At 38.6% G+C, this 24,350-nt stretch overlaps 1 protein-coding gene across 1 annotated transcript; it reads left to right on the plus strand.

Moving 5' to 3' along the window:
- Positions 1–21,091: 21,091 nt before the first annotated feature.
- Positions 21,092–22,212, plus strand: LOC131688980 (uncharacterized). Its single transcript, XM_058973685.1, has 3 exons — positions 21,092–21,110; positions 21,658–21,883; positions 21,944–22,212. The coding sequence occupies exons 2-3, from the start codon at positions 21,658–21,660 to the stop codon at positions 22,183–22,185; spliced, it is 468 nt and encodes a 155-aa protein (XP_058829668.1). The 5' UTR covers positions 21,092–21,110; the 3' UTR covers positions 22,186–22,212.
- The last annotated feature ends 2,138 nt before the right edge of the window (positions 22,213–24,350 follow it).

Here is a 24,350-nt window from a genome sequence, read left to right on the forward strand (position 1 = left end):
GCTATGTTAACTCTGCTTCAATCCATCCAAAGTTACGAAGGATGTCGAAAACGCATCCGCAACTCTTACACTTGATTTCGATCTATCCAGCGTTACACGAATCAGCCATATTAGTTTTGTCGGAAAGCCTTGTTCTAGCATTGTTTGCCATAATTCATTTTGTTTCACTGAATCGTACGCCGCCTTGAAACCTATGAATAGATTATGTGTTCGTCAGTTTCACTCCCGGAATTTATCGAGGATTTGTCTTAGGGTAAACATTTGATTCGTCGAAAACCGGCTTGGTATTCGCAGACGAAGGGCTCCTCAAACGGTCTCAAAGTATTACGTCCGAGTTTTCGGTGCATCTTGTATGTCCTTAAATGGAGTTTTAGGCACTGACACTAAGGAAATCTACCAGCTTGTTGGAGAACCCAACAAATTCCTCGTTTTTCCAACGAGTGTTTTACACCACAACAAGTCGCCGCTGTCACAAATCTAATTACTTCTTTAGGACGCTCATTCAACCGAATTTGCTTGGATAACGCTACTTTTCTTCCAGTCAACTCCAAGCTGAAATCATCTATTTTTCCGGGTCCAGATGTAGTACTCTCTATTTTCGTCAAAAAGTGTATCGGTGGACTTCTTGAATCCCTTCATCGAGTCTTCGAGCTATCTCTCGCTAAAGGAATATTTCCTACTTCTTGGAAAGTGGCCCACATGTTTCCGGTCCACGAAAAGGGAAACAGATCAACTATCGATAATTCCGTTGTTGTTTTGGTGTTCCTGGCAGTGAGACTGATTGTAAAGATATGTCTTCCATGACATGAGGCTGATTTCATCATCCCAAATTGTTCGGTAAAACTACAACAAAGAGAATACGAAATGGCGCAACAGCTGTTGAATAACAATAATGAACGGAATGGTATCATGGATATCATGGACAAAAACGTTCTTTCCTATCACGGACGTATATATTCACAATTATATGTTGACAATAATAATGCAATTTTTGAATATTGATATGGACTGGTTTCGGCGCACTGTTTAACGAAATACGAATTTATACTAAACGTTTAACAAACGCAAATCAATCGAAGTATCCATTTGATGGTTTTTCTCTACTTACACATTAGAATTATTTGATTATTTTACTTTTTGTTTGCAATTCGTTAATCGACGAGAATGCAACAAAGCCTCGGATAGATGCTTTATTTATTGAACTATGGAAATTGGCTCACCAGTGAGGCGGACGAAATAGTACTGTTAACGGATATAAACCTCTACTAATCGCAAGAAATTTCACCAATTCAGGACAAAGTAGTAAACTTGAGACGTGTTTGAATTCACTTAAACTGTTTATCTAGATTACTTTGTGAATAGCCGTAAATTTCCTATTTAAAATATGTACCAAAGTTATCACCTTCCTGTAGATAACGCAAGTTTAACTAATTCGAAAAAAGTTACCTTAGGAAAGGTGCCGAAAGCACCCTCGCTTCAGCTAACCCTCTTGGGAGGTTAGGGCAACACAAAAGTAATCACAACTTCCACTCCGATATACTGCGCGCCACTGTCACTCAAACCTTTTTTTAATTTATATTATTTTCTATTTGATTATATTGTTTTGTTTGCATTACATTTCTAATTTAGTATATTGGGTGAGCCACAAGTAGTGACTTTTCATCCCTATTGTTTACATGATTCAGTTAATTATTATTAAGTTATAATATGCTTTCGCAGTTAAGTATTTTTTTCAGTAAGATGTTTTAAACCTACTTGTCTTATGAATAAGGAGTTAAACAAATCTTATAAACCAACTTATAAACTATAAAGAGAGCTAATCATTGCAATTGAAGATTGCAACGATTTTTGTCGGAATTTTTGCTTATAATACTGTTCGTCATAATTTCTAATGTTTCTATGTTTGCGAGTCTGTGCAACTCATTTGTGCTGAACCAGGGAGGACGCTTCAAAATCATTTTCAGAATTTTATTCTGAATCCTTTGAAGCGTTTTCTTCCTAGTAGCACAACAACTTGCCCAGATTGGCACTGCATATAGCATTGCCGGTCTAAATATTTGTTTATAAATTAATAGTTTGTTCTTTAGGCAGAGCCTAGAATTCCTATTTATAAGAGGGTATAAACATTTTATATATTTGTTGCATTTTGTTTGGATTCCTTCAATGTGATCCTTAAAAGTGAGTTTTTTATCGTAAACCAAACCCAAGTATTTAACTTGATCTGTCCACGTTTAATTCAAACCATTAAATTTAATAATATGGTTATGATTTGGTTTAAGAGAAGAAGCTCTTGGCTTATGCGGAAACACAATCAATTGTGTTTTTGCCGCATTAGTGGAAATTTTCCATTTTTTCAGGTAATCATTGAAAATATTCAAGCTTCGTTGCAGTCGACTGCAGATAATACGAAGACTCCTCCCAGTGGTTGAGATGCTAGTATCATCACAGGAAAGTGACTTTTTACAGCCTGTAGGTAGATTTGGAAGATCAGAGGTAAAAATATTGTATAGGATTGGTGCGACGATTGATCCTTGAGGGACACCTGCTTTAACGGGTAGCTTATTAGATTTACAATTCTGATAAGAAACCTGTAGGGTACGGTTAGTAAGATAATTTTTAATTATCTTTATTAAGTAAATTGGAAAATTGAAATCCCACAATTAAACCTTTGTGCCAAACACTGTCGAAAGCTTTTTCGATGTCTAGAAGAGCAACTCCAGTGGAATAGCCCTCTGAGATATTTGCCTCATGTTAGTTACTCTCACAAGTTGATGAGTAGTTGAATGTCCATTACGAAATCCAAACTGCTCAGGAAGAAAAATAGAATTCTCATTGATATGTGACATCATTCTAGTTAGGATGATTTTTTCAAAAAAAATTACCAATAGAAGAGAGTAAACTAATTGGTCGATAGCTTGTAACCATTCAAATGGCTACATTGACTGATTAACCTGAGTCAAATGCGTCGTATTTACCTTAAAACAACAACTAACCAAAAGCGCCAATATCACTATAGCTATATTCTCCGTAAATATGCATTTGTTTGTTAAAAAAATTACTAATAAAAAAACTAACCATCAAACGTCTGATTAAAAATTTAAATTGCAAATTGGAGATGTAAGCAGGTATTGTACCACAGGAGCCAACACAATATTCCACACACTTCACAAATCCCCAAACATTTATACTGGTTGCTACCAACACGTACGAGTCAATCGGAACTGACTAGAGGTGTTGCCTGGCTAAAAAGCTAATTGCAAAGTGCGGTCACTTGGACTAAGAACACCGTAGAGTACAGTTCAGAAAGTTTACCACGTCAATTCTACGAGTCCATCCTTCAAAAGTGCCGCTAGTTCTGAGCACTAAACTTTATATTGGCCGCATCAGATCCAAGATCCGCAGTGCCTCGGAGCGTTGGTCTCGACAGACGGAACAGGTAATAAAAGCATCACCCCGCGATTGTCCAGAACTCGCATTCATTCCAGTAATTCCTGATTACTCGTTTGGTATAGCACCCAGCCACGCTGTCCCATAGTCAGTATCCAGACGGCGTCACTGCGGATTAATTACGGATTAAATATATTCTCCATACCGCGCACATTCCGATTCGTAACCCACATCGAGGCTGCGGAAGCTATCGAACCGTCTAAAAAGGTCATATATTCAGACCGCCGCATTGGCACATGGTGGTGAAGATCACCTGAGGAGTCCCGGAGACCTGCGACTAACACCGACCGCCTTCATAACGCGGAACAGCAACGAGACAACACGGAGAACCCGCGATAGAGGATCGTGTCATCTTTACGGGCCCACACACGTAACACACACTACACGATAGGGTCAACGTGAGTAATTGTGTACACACTAACCATAAAACTTAGGATAAGGATTTAGAACTAGAGAACTTAGATTAGGGATTTAGAATAGGTTCAATCAATGAATATTACAATAGTAGGTTACTCGCATTCAATTTTGTTATTATTTCTCTCAATATTCAATATTTTCCCTGAGAAGATAAGTTATAGTGAAATCTAAAAATATATCAAATATCTATAACTATCAAGCTAGATGCTTCTGCTGGGTTTTTATCTGGCTTCAAAATAGGAATAATCTTGGCATTTTTCCATCTCTCAGGGAAGTATGCTAATTCAAAACATTTGTTGAATATTTTGACCAAGTATCTCATGGTGATTTCCGGAAGGTTTTTAAGAAGAATGTTGAAAATTCCATCATAACCTGGAGCTTTCATATTTTTTAACTTTTTCATGATGGATTTGATCTCATCATTGTTTGTTTCAACAATATCGTCTAGAGACAATACTTGATTTGAAACGTTTTCATATTTTTGTAAGACTTCGGTTTCAATAGGACGCACAACGTTAAGATTAAAATTATGGACGCTTTCAAACTGCTGAGCAAGTTTTTGAGCTTTTTCTTCGTTTGTAAGAAGTATGTGGTCACCTTCCTTCAAAGCTGGAATTGGTTTCTGAGGTTTCTTAAGAACCTTAGAAAGTTTCCAGAAAGGTTTAGAATTTGGCTTGATTTGTTCAACCTCTTTCGCGAAATTTTCATTTCTTAAGAGTGTGAATCTATGCTTAATTTCTTTTTGTAGATCCTGATAGATACATTTCATAGCAGGATCACGAGAACGTTGATATTGACGTCTTCGAACATTCTTCAAGCGAATCAGAAGTTGAAGATCGTCGTCAATAATAGGAGTATTAATTTTTTTCTGTGTTGTTGGTACTGATAAATTTTTAGCATCAACTATAGATATACTTAAATTTTGTAATGCCGTATTAATGTCAGCTTTATTTTGTAAATCAAGGTCATGATTAAAATTATTCTCAATATAAGTTTTGTACCTTTCCCAATTCGCATTGTGATGATTAAACACTAAGCTGATGGGATTGGAAACAGCTTCTTGAGAAAGTGAAAAAGTTACTGGAAGATGATCAGAATCAAAGTCAACATGTGTAATCAATTCGCTACAAAGGTGACTTTGATCTGTCAAAACCAAATCAATTGTTGGTGGATTCCTTACAGACGAATAGCACGTAGGCCCATTCGGGAACAAAATTGAATAATAACCAGCAGAGCAATCATTAAAAAGTAGTTTACCGTTGGAATTGCTTTGAGCATTATTCCAGGCTCGGTGCTTGGCGTTAAAATCACCGATTATGAAGAATTTCGACCGATTTCTTGTAAGTTTTTGTAAGTCTCCTTTCAAGATAATAATTTGCTCGCCAGTGCACTTAAAAGGCAAATAGGCTGCAGCAATAAAAATGATACCAAGATCAGTTTCAACTTCGATACCCAAACTCTCGATCACCTTGGTGTCAAGAGACGGCGTAACGGAATGTTTGATCCTGCGATTAATCGCTATTGCGATTCCTTCGCCGAATCAAACAATTCGATCAAATCGATGAATAACAAAATTAGAGTTACTCTTCAATTTAATATTTGGTTTTAAAAAAGTTTCGGTCACATTGGCTATATGCACATTATGTATCCTCAAGAAGTTGAAAAAATCGTCTTCGCACGTTTTTAATGAACGAGCATTCCAATTTAATAAATTTATATGATTATTTAAAGTCATTGTTAAACTTTAATTTCATTACAATTTTGTTAGCAAATTCCCAACCCGCTTGAAAAGCTGTAGAATTTAACATGGCAATCATTATAGGTAACATTGAGTCCTGCAGGTATTTTAATTTTTTTCCGTTACGCTATCTAGATTCATTGGACTAAAGGAAGTGTTGGGTGCAAACGAGTTTGCGGGCGTGGTAACTGTAGCCGTTATTTTGGCCTTGTTACCTGCCACTGAAGCATAAGATGACACACCATTGTAGGGTGGTGTGACGGAGGTAGAAGAAGTTGTTAATCTATTTTGAATCGGATTAACACGTTTGGACGTGTTTTCTTGAAGTGTACCTGAAGAAGTAGGTACATTTTTTATTTGTTGTTTTTGTTGTCTAGAACGAGAATTTATAATTTTTTCTCGAACTGGATAACCCCAGAAATTCGATTTATGATTTTCGCTACAATTAGCGCATTTGAAAATTTTTGTGGTTTTTTTTCACCGGACAAGTATCTTTAGTGTGCGATTTATCACCACAGATCATACATTTGGAATCCAAATGACAATTTTTTGTGCCGTGCCCAAAGCCTTGGCATCTACGACACTGGGTCAGATTTTGAATTCTGCCCCCATGTCGTCTATAGTGTTCCCACTTTACTCGCACGTGGAACATAAAACGTGCTTTTTCAAATACTTTCAAATCGTTAACCTCATTACGGTTAAAATGAATTGAATTTAGCTCCTGGATAATGTCAGAGCCTTTCTCTTCATAAGAATAACTTGTGAAGGAGAAAAGCCAAGTAAATTTTTCAATTCGTTGGATATTTCATCCAAACTTTGTCCTTGTGGCAGCCCTTTCAAGACAGCCTTGAATGATCTATTTGTCTTGAAATCATATGAATAAAATTTATATAACTTCTCCGTAAGATACTGGAGTAGTCGTTTGTGGCCAATCAATTCCTCCGCTGTAACTCGACATTGTCCTCTTCGGCCAATCTGAAAAGAGACTTTCACGTCCGGAAGGAACGTCGAAAGCTCAGTTCGAAAGGCTTTGAAGTCGGAGATCATCACTGTTATAGGCGGAGGTGATTGCGTTTTCTTCTCATTGGCATTATGCGCAATGCGAGAAAATTTAGAAATTTCATCAGCTTCACATTCGGATAAAACATCGAATGAGTTGCTGCAGTCAATTGAATTTTCGGTTGGAGAAGATACCCTTTTCCGTTTAGCTTTAATTTTTGGCACACGGCCTTTCTGGGAGGACCCAGGCATGTTGGAAGAATTAAATATTTCTTTAGGCTGAATTGTACTTGAAAAATGTTTTAGTCTTGAAAAAGAGTGATTGAGTAGAAAAAGTAGGTAGTCTTGAATAAGACTAATTGTCGAAAATATATAGGTAGTCTTAAAAAAGACTGTTGCTGTTGAAAAACTCTAGGTACCGTAAACCGGGGTGACATTGATCACTTTTCGAAGTAATCATTGCATATTTTCAGACGTAACACTTTTTTTTCAAGTTTAATATTTTTTAACCATGTACTGATATAAGGAAAACAAGATTGGATGGTTTTACTTAAAATTGTCCGCTTACAACTATTTTTCCAAAAATAATTTCAAGTTGAAGTTCGTTTTCGTGTTCCGGGGTGACTTTGATAACCTGCATGTTCACCCACATTAAGTTATTGATGTCAATGTTTTTCATTCAAATGTTTGTTTAAACTAATTCTGGAAAGATACTCATTGTTAAATAGATGTTAATTGGTATTATACAAAGTATTCAATGTACTGTAAAATTCGAGTAATCAAAATTCGTATAATTCGTGTCCAACTAGAATCAAAGACTCTGAAAACCTTTAAAACTGATAAAATTGTTTTATTTCAGTACTTTATCAATGTACAAAATGTTTCATCCATTTTAACACGAGTTTTAGCTTAAAAAAATTGAAATAATTGCCAACTAGTTTCACAAAAATTGTATTTAAAATAAACAAACTCTTAAAAGTAAAGTTGGTACATCCCACTCTAAAGGAAAATAAAATCTCGCTTGTAATTTATTACTCTTTCTCAAATCTGAGATTTATTTGTTTTATAAAAAATAGACACTTTATGAAGCTTCGTAAAAATAAGGTAAAGTCAAATTTCGGTTTTTTGTAGTTTTTGTACCCAAAAACCGACCAAAATACTCAAAAAGTATAACAAACCAGTATTTCATAAGTTTAGAGTAAAAATCATTTTAAACTAAAATGGTTCGGTAGACTATTCTGGTTTAATAAGCGATCTACGAAAAAAGTTTCGAGTGATCAAAGTCACCCCGATGATCAAAGTCACCCCGGTTTACGGTAAACCAGGAGCTATCAAGATTTGTGACCGGTTCGAACGAAGGTTGAAGCCGGTATGATGTCACTCAAACCTGTTTACAGTGTCCCCCTCAAGACGCGGGCAAGTAGATGGCGATAAACAAATTCACTTTTAATACGAAGCCTAATGAATGAGAAATTAGATAGCAATTATCAGCTTAATGAGGTTCTCTTGTAGCGCCTTAGAGGTAGACTTACCAAACGATTTAGATTCCGCCGATCCGTTCTTCATGGTCAGCATTTTTCCGCTACATTTTTTAAATTCCACGAGTTACATTTTCATTACACCCAATTAATTAGACCCAAACAATTTCTGCTACACCTGAACTGAATGTGTTCCAGTTTGATGAAATGTGCTCTTACCATACCATGAAATACGAAGCATCCAAACTCAATAACTGATAGAAAGGTTGTTTTATATAATATCAGCATATCGGACGGATGAGCACCCCACCAAGTACCCGCAATAGTTCGCAAAAAATTTATACGTCTGTGGTATTTCCGAATAACGTAATCAACATGAACTTTACATGTAAGCTTGGAATCATACCATACTCCCAGATATTTAAAGTTGTTAGATTGTAAAATGGCCGTGTCATAGAGCATTAGTTTCATAGGCGATGGAGGGCGTTTGTTTGAAAAGACTACCATCTCTGTTTTAGTCATAGAGAATTCTAGGCCGAGGTTTGTTGCCCAGTTCGAAAGATTGTCGATGGATTTTTGTAATCGTACCTTCACCTCTTTACTATCTTTACCCGAAGACCACAGACAGTCATCGTCTGCATATTGAACCAGCACGCGTTCATTTTCTATGCCTTCATCGATGTCGTTTGTGTATAAATCATACAATAACGGACTAAGAGAAGAGCCTTGTGTTAGACCACCATAACCTGTACGAATGCATTTTATCTCGTTATGTTGGGAGAAATGCATGACTTATGAAGATAGCAGAGTATACAAAAATGAAGCTAGTTGAACAGCAGCTCCGAGCCTGTTTAGTTTCTTACAAAACAAATCAATCAAGACCGAATCGTAGGCGCCTTTTATGCAGAGAAACACAGCGGTTAACTCTTCTTTCGATTTCAGAGCTATTTGTATATCTGTTGCAAGGAGCGAGTAACTCGACATTGTCGGAACCCATATTGGGACAAAGACAGCAGATCAGATTTTTCAACCCAGAATTCGAGTCGAGTTAGGATCATTTTTTCGAGAGTTTTACGCATGCAAGAGAGCAAACCAATTGGGCGATATGAGTCAGGGTTGTCAGTCTGTTTTCCTGATTTGACGCTAGGGACTACCTTAACGTCCTTCCAAGTTTCTGTAAGAGACTTGTTGTTAAACATTCAGTTAAACGATTTGATAAGGAGATGTTTAGCATTTTCAGGGAGTTTTTTAATAAGCGCAAATCTAATGTTGTCTAAGCCGGGGGATGAGTTGTTGCAGACTGAAAGAGCACTTTCTAATTCCCATGTTGAACACTCCTGGGAGAGAGAATTGTCGAAGTTTGGTAGGTCAGTGAACGATGGTGCTTCCACTGGTACAAATGCCGGGCATAGTTTCGTGGAGAGTTGGTCTATCCAATCAGCATTGTACTCTACCATATTCGGGATACTGGGGTAAAAATTACGTAGCCTTCGTGCTGTGGACCATAGAGTAGATATAGCAGTATCCTTTATTACGGATTCGACGCATGTTTTCCAATAGTTTCCTTTCTTTGTTTTGAGAATACTCTTGCTTCTTGCTTCGATTTCTTTGTATTTTAGAAAGAGATCAAACTGCCCTAGCTTATAATACTCCTTCAATGCTGCACTGCGCTGTTTGACTATTTTCGAACATTCTTGATCCCAACATATAGTAGGAGGCTTACTGTGACAGAGTCTATTTCTCACAGGCTTAGTCTGTGAACGATACGCTGCGTCCGAAATTACGTTGGATAAAGCATTATAACAATCCTGGCTTGAGGTGTCGCTAATATTTTTGACAGCATTGGAAATCATGGATCTGTAACACTTCCAGTCGATATTTTTACAAAGATCAATGGACGTCATTGGTTCATTGCATTCTTGTGAGGAATATTGCAGCAGCATTGGTAGATGGTCGCTGCCTGCGGCATCTTTCAGCACAGACCAAACACATTTCAGCGCGATGGACGAGGAACATCGCGACACGTCCACACGACTACAAGAGTAGGGGGGCAAGTTATCCTGGTGACTTCACCAGTGTTTAGGACTGTCATGTCAAACTCATCCAACATATCGTTGATCATGTTGGCTCTGGCATCGTTTTGCGCTTCACCCCAGGCACAGTCGTGGAAGTTGAAATCTCCAAGTATAAATGTTGGAGTGAACATTTTACGTAATAAGGAAGGTGAGATTCTAGAAGATGGAGGAATGTACACAGAAGCACCTGAGAATATCTGGTTGTCAACTTTTACTAAGCATGCTACGGCTTCTACAGGGGATATATCATTGAGTAGAATTCTACTGAACGAAACGGAATTTTTGATATCTATAAGAACGCCCCCGGATCTTGTTGGTCTATCTAATCTAATAATATTGAATGACGGGATATTCATGTATAACTCTTCCACGAGGAATGTTTCAGATAAAACAAAGCAATATGCTTTGATATGTTGTAAAATCAAGCGAAAATCGGCCAATTTTAGCAGAATACTTCTACAGTTATATTGCAAAATCGCGAGCATTGAAACTCGGTCGAAATAAACAATCCCAGGAGTGGCAGAAATAAACTTCTCAACAATGGTATTCAAAATGGGTTCTAGCTTAACCAAGAGCACTGTTCAGACAGAGTGGAGTTTCAATATTTCGGAAATCGTTTTAATTAGATGAGCGACGGTGTATTTGTAGTTAACTGGTTCTGTACTAGGCGCTGACTGACTATTCTGGAGGGATGTGACGTTTGGGAGACTAGGAAAATCCGCTTTCTTCAATTTAAAACCCGGTGACTTAATTGGATTGAAGGCCCGAGAGTCTATCAAACAGGATTTATGAGAACTTTGAGTAGATGTAACGGTTTTGAGCTTCTTCTGAGATGGGGTAGTGTTAGGTTTTTTTCCTTTTAGGAGGGGTTGGCACATAGCTACATTGCGGACTTTGTTCCTCGACGTCTGATAGCTCACTGAGTGATCTGAACTGATTTTCATCAAAAAAGTCTCCCAAATGCACTATTTGTACTAATTCAGCGTAGCTCAATCTTGATTTGTTTAGTATTCTGGCTTTAGCTATCCTGACGCATTGCTTGTATGCGGAACAATCTTCTTTGTCAAGTGTCGTTAACAAACAACAACAATAACAACCGAATTGAAAAATATTGTACGATTAAACCCAGCTTAAGATACATTCTTTCTGCAGCGACTTCTATCCTGTTCTCGTTTCGAACAATTCCACTTTATAACGTTCCAAATTACATTCCAACATGTGTCCAAAATATTCGTCAAATCGACCGAATTCAAAACAGACAATGTACAGATTAATCACTCAAACTCCCATCAATCGCTGAAAATCCCCTGACAACGCTGTTAACCAGTGCTATCCCAATCGATGCCCGAGCCTCGTTCCGGTTCCGCTAAATTGAGCAAGCAAAGGCACGTCGAAAGCTGACTGACGCGCAGCTCGCATCACCCCCATTAACGATGATTTGATTCCCGACACCAATCATATCCGGAGCCGCTTCAAAACAGAGCAAGAAACCGACCCAAAAATAAAAGCATCATCGTTCAAAACATGAAAACGAAAACGATATCAAATCATCGACAGGTACATGATCTACAAACAACGGGGAAGGAGGGAGAAACTTGAAGAACACATAGCACTCAAACTCGTAAAAAACACCACCACGAATCCATCATCTCGAACCTTGGCCGGATGCTCCGTCAACTCCCGGGACTCGTGGAAGGGACAAACGGCGAGAGAAAACCATAAAAAAGTGTTACAGCAAATTTTATAGGCTCTGATAAATTGCCCGGATAAGGTAAAAATCCTTACCGTGAAAGTAATAAAATATTTGCCCGAATTTTCAGCTTTTCTTTTCACGGCCTACTAGGCACTGTTGGACTTTGCCACCGTAGCGAAGGAATGACGTGGCTTTAGATTTTTATCGCCTTTCAGAATTTATCGATTGGGTAAGCAACCGGCCACCCCGACACTTGGAATCGGTAGGACAAGGATCTTTTTATTTTTACGACAAATCGATACACTCGAACTAATTGACTGGTTTCTTGGCCCCCTATCTCCCAATACGCCGACGCAGGGGTTATCGGGGAGTCAGCCAGCCAACCGGAAAATAAAACACTTTCAAACTGTAGGACTGCATCGCTTCCCCCGGGGGGAACCCACGTGTGTCGTGAATCACTCGCCCTCTAGGAGTTACCAGCGGGAGGCCAATTTTCCAGCGCCTCCTTCGTTCAGTGCAGTACAGTACGCACCAACAGCTAGACAGCGACGAACGAGACCCGATACAGCGCAGCAGAGAAAATGGAAAGATTTGAAAAATGATAACCCGTTTAGTTAGTCTACCGTTTAATTGCTTCAAATTGCGCTCCCTTTGGTCGGGAGTTGCCCGGTGTAACCCGTCCGCTGCTATTCGAAAAGCCAATCCAAACCAGAGAGGAAGCATGAAGAGAAATGTGACTGGCCTTTCGAGATCGCTGATCCGGCAAACGACGACGGTATTGAGAAGCAGGAGCAGGAGTAGGAGAAGGACACACCAATGAATATGGATGACCGGCTAACTAGATAGGTGAGTGAAAAAAGAGTGGCCATATATCACATCCCTAACCCTTCAGGGTTGGCAACACGTGTAATGAAAATGTCACTCGTGGAAGTTAAAAAATGTAGCGGAAAAATGCTGGCCATGAAGAACGGATCGGCGGAATGTAAATCGTTTGGTAAGTCTACCTCTAAGGCGCTACAAGAGAACCTCATTAAGCTGATAATTGCTATCTAATTTCTCATTCATTAGGCTTCGTATTAAAAGTGAATTTGTTTATCGCCATCTACTTGCCCGTGTCTTGAGGGGGGACACTGTAATCAGGTTTGAGTGACAGTGGCGCGCAGTATATCGGAGTGGAAGTTGTGATTACTTTTGTGTTGCCCTCAAGCGTCCGATTATTCTTGATGTTGTGAATAACCTCCCAAGAGGATTAGCTGAAGCGAGGGTGCTTTCTGCACCCTTCTTAAGGACACTTCTTTCGAATTAGTTAAACTGGTGTTATCTACAGGAAGGTGATAACTTTGGTACATATTTTAAATAGGAAATTTACGGCTATTCACAAAGTAATCTAGATAAACAGTTTAAGTGAATTCAAACACGTCTCAAGTTTACTACTTTGTCCTGAATTGGTGAAATTTCTTGCGATTAGTAGGGGTTTATATCCGTTAACAGCACTATTTTCGTCAGCCTCACTGGTGAGCCAATTTCCATAGTTCAATAAATAAAGCATCTATCCGAGGCTTTGTTACATTCTCCTCGATTAACGAATTGCAAACAAAAAAAGAACAAACATAATAATTCTAATGTGTGAGTAGGGAAAATCCTCCAAATGGATACTTTGATGGACTTGAGAATCGTTCATCTGTAAGCAATTTGAACCAATATCTGAAACAAACGAGTTTGTTGAACGTTTCGTATATATTCGTATTTCCCTAAACGTCTTACGATAAAACTAGTCTAAATCTCGACAAACATATGATTACGGCCTAAAAGCCAACTGTCATAATCCACTTTGAATGGAAATCCCGGACAAACCGTTACATGCCAATCACAGATGTTGGTAATAAACGAAAGAGAAAAGTTTTTTCTTTCATAAACTGTTGTGAACTGTGTTCAGCTAGTAACGGTTTGTCCGGAATCTCCATTAAAAGTGGATTTTGATAGATGGCTTTTAGGCCGTAATCATGTTTGTCGAGAAATCAACATTTAATAGTATAATTGTGTAATAGCTAGTATCTACGTCCGTGAAAGAAAAGAAAATTTTCGCCATCCAGCATATCCAATAGTTTCAAGTTGGACCACGCTTCCTTCCTTTCCTATTCCTTTTCGTACATTTCGCACATAATTGTTATTCAATTTTATTATAGACCTTTTTCGTACTTTCTCTTTATTGTGGGATAAGAAGCTTAATTGCGGGGAGACTTTTACCAAAGACAAATAATAAAGACGTGAAACGCACGAAGAAAGTCCCGAAAATATGTGGTTTACTTTACGCTTTTGGAATGAGTGATTCCGGTCCCTTCAGATTTGGCTGCTCTCACCACTTGATGGCGCTTCTGTTTGATGTTTCTGTTGAGAGTCATCAACGCAGGCCTAGAGGCTTAACTAAAATTGTTATTTACATTAGTTACGCTGTTTGTTGTGCCCTCGAATTTTTTGGCATTTGTGTATATTTTGCTGCCCAACTGCCCAGATCTACCTAAGAATCTGGCTTCGATTGGGGTCTTTAGATATCATAAATGGTAAGAATGGTGCTCCAATAGTGTAGCGAGTTGTTTTTATAGTTTTTCAAATTATTGTGTTGATTTCAGTGGATGATGGATGGAAAAAATTATTGCAAAATTATTTAACACAAATTGCCCAATATTACGCACCTTTTCTGAACACAGACAAAGGCTAAATCTTAAGAAACAACCTGAGACAATTGCCAGAAATTGTTTCTAGGACCATGGTGCAGTCTGTTGGAGTTTCCACTGCACTGGTTTTAGAATAAGATGTACATAATCTACGATATAGGAATGATCCTCCGACCAGATTTTTTCACAAGTGCTGTCGTTGGAGAGAAATCTACAGAACGTAACATGAGAGCAGTATATAACATTTCTTAAGAGCTGTTCATGTTAAAAAATAAAGCAAGATCACATAAAACGGAATTTGTTGTAACCAGATCTTCTCAAAATATGTTTTAATGTGCACTGCTAGGGAATAGTACATTCCGGGAAAAACTACTTAAAGGGAAGCAAATTTACCTAATCTTTATTTGTATTTGTAAAAATTTATCTAACATTTAATGTCTTAATAAAATGCCCTAAAACTAGTGTGCTTGTATGTGTCTTCGAAATCCAGATGCGATGAGATTAAAATCTAATAGTTCAGAGAACTCGTTGAACCTCCGAACCATTGATTGCGATGACAGGACTGTTTGCAGCATAGTCAGTGGATTTTATTTCAGGAAAGAACCTCTATGCGTCATCTCGTACTCTTCACCAAAAAGCTATGGTGAAGAGTACGAGATGGCGCATAGAGGTGTATTTGTGCGAGTATCTCAGGAACATCTTATTCACCCAGCAGCATTTTGGTCACAAAGACTACCTGCGATATCATTCTCTTTCCTTTGCGGATCACTCCATGGCAAGAAGCGCAGCACCTGACAAACCATTTCTGAACGCCCTCGACCACATTGATGGTATGGTAAGGATTTCAAACGACATTGCTAAATTCTAGCATCGAACGCACTAATGAACAATAAAGAGCTTTAAAACACAAAGGATCACGAAATTTTCTGGATATCTTAAAAATGAATCCCAGATGTCGATTGTAGCAGAGAAATGACGACGGTAAGTTAGCTTGTAATCCAATATTACTCCGAGATGTTTAATGTGGTTAACACGGTGTAGATGAATTCCAGAAACATTACAATAGTTTCCAGTCCACTGGAAACGTTCGCTGCTGAAGCGACATATTGAAAAGCTGCGCGATTGGTGCAACCAAGATGTCCGAGCATTTTTTCAATACAGCACCAGGCATAATACTCGGACCTGGATCGTAGGACGATTTTGTCTACTAGATAGCCGAATGAGCCATTTTGTTGTCGATGGCGAAAACATCCATGCTGATAATAGGTTTGTTCCAGTACAAGGAGAAACTGGAAGTACTCCGGAGCAAACAGGGAGAAAAACGTTCCTATATTATCTTCTTCCCTTTTTCTTCTTTTGGTAGCAAACCGGAGTGAAAAGGAGCAAGAATTTTTTGCTCCAGAGCAACAGGGAGTAACTTCCGTGTACTGGAACAAACCTAATGTCAACCGGGACGTCTCGAACAGCGATGCCGAATCTTGAGAGAAACCGTTCGAAAAGTTCCGTGCAACACAGCTGCACCTAACTTCGGCAGAGGAAGCTGCATTTCAGATTGGAGACCTGTTCCTTCCTCTTAGTGTTAAATAAAATAAAAATAAACGACCAGAATCCCTTGGGATTCCGACGTAAGTTCTGTTGTATTCGATTTACGTAAGTTTTATACACACCAAAAAAATCTGAAATTTATCGTTGACGTAATTGCAAACATGACACAATTCAACAAACCGTAATTTACGAAATGATGGAACATTACCGTGTTCCATTCGATTTTACAAGAAACATATACTTTACATGCGCAATGACATAAAATTACACTTCCTACCATTCAGAACAAACGCTGTGTGTGGAGTAAAACTACATGATTTACGAAATTAAACGTCATGTAAAATTAAAATCAAACGTAAACTAAGTCATTTTTGATGCTCGTATATGTCAGGGTCAGGAGACGTAAATTTACACTATTTTTTCTAGGTGTGTAGAGAAACTTGTTATAACTGCGGTAATCGTTACTGCGAGAGACCAAATTGCTTGCGAAGTGCTTCGTTTTAGCCCGCGGAGACTTCCATTAGACCGCGGTGGTTTACTGGCAGGTTGTTATTTTGGGACTGAAGCTGCAACACATTCCTGAAGTAAACAGTTTTAGTGAGCTACAGCAGCGTCGACATTCTCAAAATATTGCAACTCGTTCCAGTTGATCCGCATTAGAAAGCGACGAAGAGCGAGTCTTGCGAAAATTTAATTTATCGAGGGTCGGTTCGTCCTCGTAACGAAGACATCGACTGAACTTCAGCAAAATTTCCAAAGCAGGATGGTGATTGTCAAAGGGTACTTAAACGTCGGGCGCAACAACAAAGCATTCACGTACCGCACTTTCATTAACGAAAACTAGGTTAAAAAAAGCGTAACTGATGACTGGAAATTGGAAAATTGTAACTAACCAGTTTCAGGAGACGACTCGCAGGATCACCACGAAGCTAACGGGTCGGGAATGCAAAGTCCTGACCAGATTGAGTCCAAATGCGCCCAGGCTGGTTGAAATCTTCGAATTGGAACAAATCGTCACTCGAATCTGCGATGGAACAGACGTATTCCACGCATCAGATAAGGCTGCACAATATTACAGTCCTGTTGCTTTTCCGGATATATGTAAGCAGCTCCAACGAAAGTTTCTAGATGCTCTGCTAAGTTTCACCCACACAGCAAAAAAAATCATGTAACTTTACGTCTTTCCAGATGCACATAAAAGGAGCGTCCCAATTCACATCAATTTACATTTAATTACATGTAAAAATGTGAGTTGTTCGGCTTTCCCTGGGTCAGTCAGTCTGAATTTTACATCAAAAGAGTCACAAAATTTAATTTTACATATCAGAGTATGTAAAATCCTAGTATCAGACAGAAAAATACGTCGCTACATTGTTTAAGTCAAATGTAATTTTCATTTTTTCTAAGAGTGCAGTCACTCTCAATGAAAGAGAAACAGCCACAAGAACCCCGCCATCACGCGTTAAATCTAAAGCGGCCCTTACACGTTCAATATTTTTGTCAACACCAGACAGTATTGACAAAAGTATTGTACGTGTAATCGAAAAAAACTTGTATTGACGATGTGGATTTCAAATGGGATTTCAAATGAGATTCTTAGATTTTAGATATCTTATAGTTCCCGCTATACATCAACCATCCATAATAATGATACAACATATCCGTTCGGTTATGATCCAACGTTTCCGTTAGGTAGTGCAATCGATAAATCATGGTAATTGTCTAGTTTAGAGACTTTATGTTTAGAGGTCCATTTTTAATGCGATTTTTTTGCTAAAATGGTGTATTTTAACCTCAATAAACCGAATCGGAGAGCGGAAATGTAAAATTTTTTACCAAAGTTCGATAAATTGAAAAAATAAGTTGTGCTTAATAACGCTCATCACAATGACATACTGCCATAGCAAGTAAGCTTATGGAGCGGAGCTGGTGTGATGCGGCTTTGCCGCATAGTCGAGGACGAGACGATGACTAACTCCGGCGGAATAGTAAGTAAACCTGTGATCCCTTCGTTTGCCGGTTTACTCAAACATAGGGGCTATAGCTAGTTTAAAGCCGACTGAGCGGTAGCGAAGTCGGACAGTGCGCCAAGCCATATTCGTCAACCATTTTGTTCTTTTGTATAAATGTGAGAAAATGATTTGTTTTGTTAATAAATAAAAGAACACTGACTAATGTGGCTACGTCACATCGATTTTTTACTAACTGTCCGACTTCGCTGCCGCTCAGTCGGCTTTAAACTAGCTATAGCCCCTATGTTTGAGTAAACCGGGCAAACGAAAGGATCACAGATTTGCTTGCTATTCCGCTGGAAAGATTATCAAAGACTCGTCCGACGGATCCTCAGCGGCTTTGCGCCGCTTCGGATCCTTGGCCTCGACTATGCGGCTAAGCCGCATCATACCAGCTCCGTACCATAAGCTCACATGTTATGGCAGTATGGCATTGTTATCAGTGTTAAAAACTTATTTTTTAGTTTATCAAACTTTGGCAATAAATTTTACATTTCCGCTCTCGGATTCGATTTATTGAGGTTAAAATACACCATTTTAGCAAAAAACCGCATTAAAAATGGACCTCTAAACATAAAGTCTCTAAACTAGACAATTACCTAAATCATTTACGAAAATCTGCGAGATCAGCTGTAATCGGAGAAGTGCCTCTGCTACACTATTGACAGATTTGTTATCCACGATCATTACTTATGCTAAAGCTAGAGATCTCCAACATGCAAGATCATCCGAGCTCGGAACTGCATTGCTTCAGACTGACCCACTTTTGATGGTGCAATCCTATGCCATTTCAATCACCGGTTAAACTGATCCACAGGACCTCGCTAAAAAGTATTTATATTACTTGTTTGGATTAAGCTTAGAATAAATATACATGCTAGTTCAATAAAGTTCAATAAGCCGTCTATTTTGATATGCAGTTGTCGTGATTCGCATGTTATTTTTTGGTCACATGATGCCATACAACCATCTAATAATTGATGTCAACTATACAGTTAATTTAATCACCAGTCGATGCTACATTTTCGCTTCAATCCTATTGTTCAGTCCGGTGTCCTCGTTCTGACTGCACGAAATTCAAAATTGTCTGTCTCCAGTATTGTCAAGAAACAATCTTCACAAATATCCGGGAAAATTATTATTATAAAAGCTTTGTTTATTTTTAGCTCTATTTTTTCCATAGATACCTACAGATTGTTTTTTTTCTCCTTAGATACCTCTCGTCGACAGGAAAATGAGTACCTGTATTTATGATGTCACAGAAACGTCTGTATTTATGATGTCACAGAAACGTCATGGTTGGACTTGACATTTCGAATGACCGTGAGTTACTTATTGGCGTATCCATATTGAACCAAAATTAAACGTTAGAGGCAAGGCCCTGCTTTTACCATAGAGATCTTGAATCGCAAGATTTTAATTCAATGCTTAAAAACCTTGCTCTCGAATCTTGGCAACAATCATGGTCTGAAAGTCAATTGGGCAGATACTGTTACAGTATCCTGCCAACCGTGAAGCTAAATCCCTGGTTCGCTCATATATAATGCAATAGAATGCTTATAAAAAACAGATTAATATCAAACCACTATACTCAGAATTGTCATGAAAATCGATCGAAGTAACCATTCGCGTTGGATGCGAAAAGTTTTCGCTGCCGTCAATTTACATTCTTTATAAATTTTGAAACATTAAAATTTCGAAGATACTGAAGTGATTCATGGAAAAAAAGAAACTGTTTTTTCTGGAAAAATTAAAAGTAAAATACGGCAGACTATGTTATATGTTATAAGAACGGAACGGTCTAGGGATGGTGGAGTGAAGTTTAGAAGGAAGTCAGTTAATTCGTATAATTTTGGACCTCACATTTATTACCGGTGAGCCCATTCTGGTTATATTGTTTATGTTTCTTTCGGCTGTTGTTCTCAGACTTTATTGTTTATATATTTCATTGAAATCTCCACTAGGTTGATAACTGTTGTCTTTCTCCGGATAGAGTTAGCCTAGTTGCCGTATTGTGGCATCGGTATACTAGAACCAGGAATTGATTCTCCGGATTCGTGCTTCAGGACCGTTGGAGATGATGAAAGTATAATTTTTCTTGTATCTGGATTTTCTGGTTTTTCGTATATTATATTGGGCGGTTCTGGTCGTCCATTGGAAATAATCATTTTTCATGTTTGACCGAAGGTCATCAATGTTTGTCCCAAATTTTCATGAACGCTTTCTGCCACATTATTTAGCTTCAGATGCGTGATATGAAGCATTACCTTGTTGGACAATGATATTCTGATTTATGCCAAATTTGGTTTTAAATTCGTGTAGCACGTGATTTTTTCTTTTTGACCATGTAAACATTTCATAACTTTTGATCAGGTTCACCCAATTGTTTGATCGGAAAAAATAAATAGTGCATGATATTGATTTGGCTTGATATTGTTGATGGGCACTCACTATCTAAGTGAACAGAAAGAAAAAATGAAAGAAATGCATGGAAAATGCGGCAAATGTTATGAGAAAATATGAGATTTAGTTTTATCGTTCAGTTCACTATTATCACAGACTAACAGACATAACACTATGAGGAAATTATCGATTCACCAATGTCCCCAGAACACTAGCTCTACCTTTTATATTATACGGTCCCATTTGCTAGTGTGTTATCCCACAGGTTTGGGAATCTTTTTTTTTACTGGAGGTCTATCTCCCGTATACCTGATCATATGTCAGTGGCGCCATTGGCGCAAATGCGACCACCGTTTCAACTAAAAATATATTTAAAATGATAGTTAAAGCGGTCGAAGCATTATTTTCGTGTGTAATGGCTGTTAGTATGTGTTATTACCTTGAATATGATTTCTTTATTTCAGAGAGCGATGGCGCCATGATAAAAATATAAATATCTCGGTAGTATTTTTAAACCTATAGGATCATCTTACAGCAAGTATTGTCTCAAGCGACAGGAGTTCATGAAGATTCGACAACGTTCATCCCTAAGAAGTTTCATCAAAAGCCATTAAGCAGGGAAAAATTGGTGAGATCGTTTCTAAAATTTCTTTTTTAATAACACTACTATATATTTAATGCCCAGCTCACATTTTTTTTTCGCCTTTTGATATCTCCGTCATCTATGAAAACTGTTTCGGTTTCGAGCGTTTTCCGTAAGTAGATGATAGGACTATTATAAAATAAAAACGCTTATAAGGACGTGGCCAGGTGTGTGGAGTTGAGCGAGTCCACGTCATTGTAGATCGTTGCGAAGTCTGATATGACAATGGATATGCTCAATTCTGCAACTCCATCTACAATTTGTGCAGGTGTTCGTGCTATGCTATGTTATGCTATGCTACCACCAAATACAAATTAAATACGCCAAGGTCCCATACAAAAGGGTAATCATTTTTTGGCTCTCCGAAAACTAGATTTAATGAACCCTATGCATGGATTTTGCTTGACAACTAACAAACACTGAAAAGTAATACGAAATGGCAACACATTTTGATAAATTCGATCAGAGCATGCCGTTCTTAAGTTTATTTTTTTAATGACATTTGTTTATGTTTCGATTTGGCCTACATCAGATGCACTACGAACTGGTGGAGGCTATGAAGCAGAAGGAAAGTTTGATCCCTCACGATACGGTTAGTGGTATGCAAAGAATTCAACTATCCGTTTCAATCCGACTATTTGTTCTGGGGGCGGAGATGCACATGCAATACCTGGAAGATCATCAGGAATGCTTGGACAGCAAAGTTCACCAGTACGATACTAACAATGAAAAGTTTGAATTCTTAGTGGCCAGTAGTGGTAAGTTGGGTGGTTTCTTTAAATAATCTCTTCTCGCACAATATAATCTCTTCCCGTTAGATTACGATCCGACGTTGGCAGCCGAAACTATTCTATATATCTATTCTGAGATGGCAAAAGAAACCCAACCTACAAGGTATGAAACGGAAATCAGTCGCCTGTTCGGCTCTCAACAAAAAATCACCCAACGTTGCTTCAAGTGCAACACCGAAAGTGTCAAAAATAATATCCTAGTGTACAATCTCCTGTTTCCTACCAACACCAACAACCGACATGTCGACGGAACATTGCGTCAATTTTGAAAAAATATATGTCCGTTGAAAAAACTACACCGGCCTGGTGCGACAAGTGTAACAAGTTCACCCCACTAATCAAGTGTCGTGGAGCAAGTGGATCAACTTTCTGATCCGAAGAGCGTCCAGTCAGAGGGGGACAACGGATCGAATGAAAGTGTTTCTCCACCTGGAGCGCCCCGTCAACATAAAGGCAAAGACTCGTACGATGCAATCAGTTTGACCAGCAGCACATCGTCGTTCGATATGGAAAACAGGGGCGCTAGCAGTGAGTTCAACTTCCAATTGTCTCCAGCTGGTGAAACATTACCGAACAATACTACATGCGGTGATGGTAGTGCAGGGAGCGATTTAGATTTTGATTTTTTGGGTTCCCCCCAGCAACAGAATCCGTCAGGAACATTACAGAATAATAATCCCGAAGCTTTCGATTTCCTTGAAGGTGATGACAGCGGCGCTGGATTCGACTTTTTCTAATGTGGTTTTTGTTTGAAGCGAAACTGAGTTAGTTTCTAACCCCAATCGCTGTCAGTTCATACATTTTGACAGCAGTTGCAACTGCTGTCAAAATGTAGAAACTGACGGCGGTTGGGTTTAGAACCTGACTCAGTTTCGGGTTCAAGCGAAATCGCCATAAGAACACGCAAACCGAAACAATCTTCGCACATTATGTCATGCATAGTTTGCTGGAAAGTAATTTTAGTCAAGAAAAAATATCTGGAAGGTTCCGATATACGGTACATTTATGGAACTGTACCATTGTATTATTATTTGTATATGAAGTGATTCTCTAATCGAAAATATAGCAATATGACAATTTCGTCTGTTTCAAACATACGCCACGTGTTAACCAGCAGTTCTTCGTAGACTCTTTCGTAGCCTACCAGTGAGCAGCTTCGTGTCTTATAGATACATCCCTCTAGGATCATCACGCCTTTAACGAACAACTGAATCGATTTAGATCGCATAAGTTTGAAGCATACCTGCTCAATCAAATCAACAATTTCTCGATCAATGAAGTTTTGCACCGAATCGACTGCCATTAACTCCCATACGAAGCCTCAGAAGCTTGAGAGGTCTCCAAATTGGAAGAATCAATCTTCTTTCAGTATACTTTTTCTGTAATACGTAATCAAACTAGATACCGTCAATTTGCTATCTGATCGAACCATCAATTGTTTCCAGATATATTCATCTCGTATAGCTTGCTGAATCTCACCGATCTCTTCGGATAGAATAAAGGCCGTCGATTCATAACATCAGGCAATTAGACGTTTGCAGCTGTTGATGAAAACGTGTTCAGGAAGGATTCTAATTGAATAATAAATCGAATAATGAACTTACTTTCATCATGTTCTCCGGGACTTCTTCGAGTAGTAGTACTAAATGCTTTCCCAGCAGCGCGCCTAGAGAAAGCAAATCTTCCTCGTACGATGGGTGTATGAAATCTATTTCTTGTTTGGTAGGCCACATCACCTCGCAACTTTCTACCAGTGGAGGCAATTTCATTCGACTGACAAGACGATCAACCGACAGGAAGATTTCCTGACTTGCCTCCATCTGGATCTGGAGGATAAAACTTGCATAACTTTCCTAACTTCAACATTGATCGTTAAACTTTACCTGAGCTATACCAGATTCCGGTAACGTTTATTTTAGTTAGTATTCAATATACAACAAGACTTGTGTTTCGTTGAAGTTTTCAAGTGTCAGTGTGCATTTCTTAGGCCCGATTCAGACGACACATCAGCTTCCATCAACGGAACGTCACCGTTTCGTCAGGATAAGTTAAATGCGTTTCTAGTGTGCCCGTTCACAGGTGCTGTACGTCAAAACGTTCCGTTCCGTTGATGTGTGTGAATAATGCCTCCATCTAACTGCATGTAACTAATCATGACGTTCCCTTCCGGTGACGGATGTCTGATGTATCGTGTGAATCGTGCTTTATTGGTGTGCCCGAACTCAGTAAAGTTCAGCCGGAAATGAACCGGCATTCTGCCTGGATGTAGCTAGTATTTCGGCTTCAACCCGCTCAAACGATTCTGAATAATCAATGATTTCTGTGAACCGTTTGAATGCGACAACCGATTCCGAAACTAATTATGCCGGAATTGGTTGTTGCGTTAACGCAACGTTAACTCAAATTTGAGCAGGAATTCTGAAGCGATTTACAG

The sequence above is a fragment of the Topomyia yanbarensis genome, chromosome 3, assembly GCF_030247195.1.
Source record: "Topomyia yanbarensis strain Yona2022 chromosome 3, ASM3024719v1, whole genome shotgun sequence".
Taxonomy (NCBI): domain Eukaryota; kingdom Metazoa; phylum Arthropoda; class Insecta; order Diptera; family Culicidae; genus Topomyia; species Topomyia yanbarensis.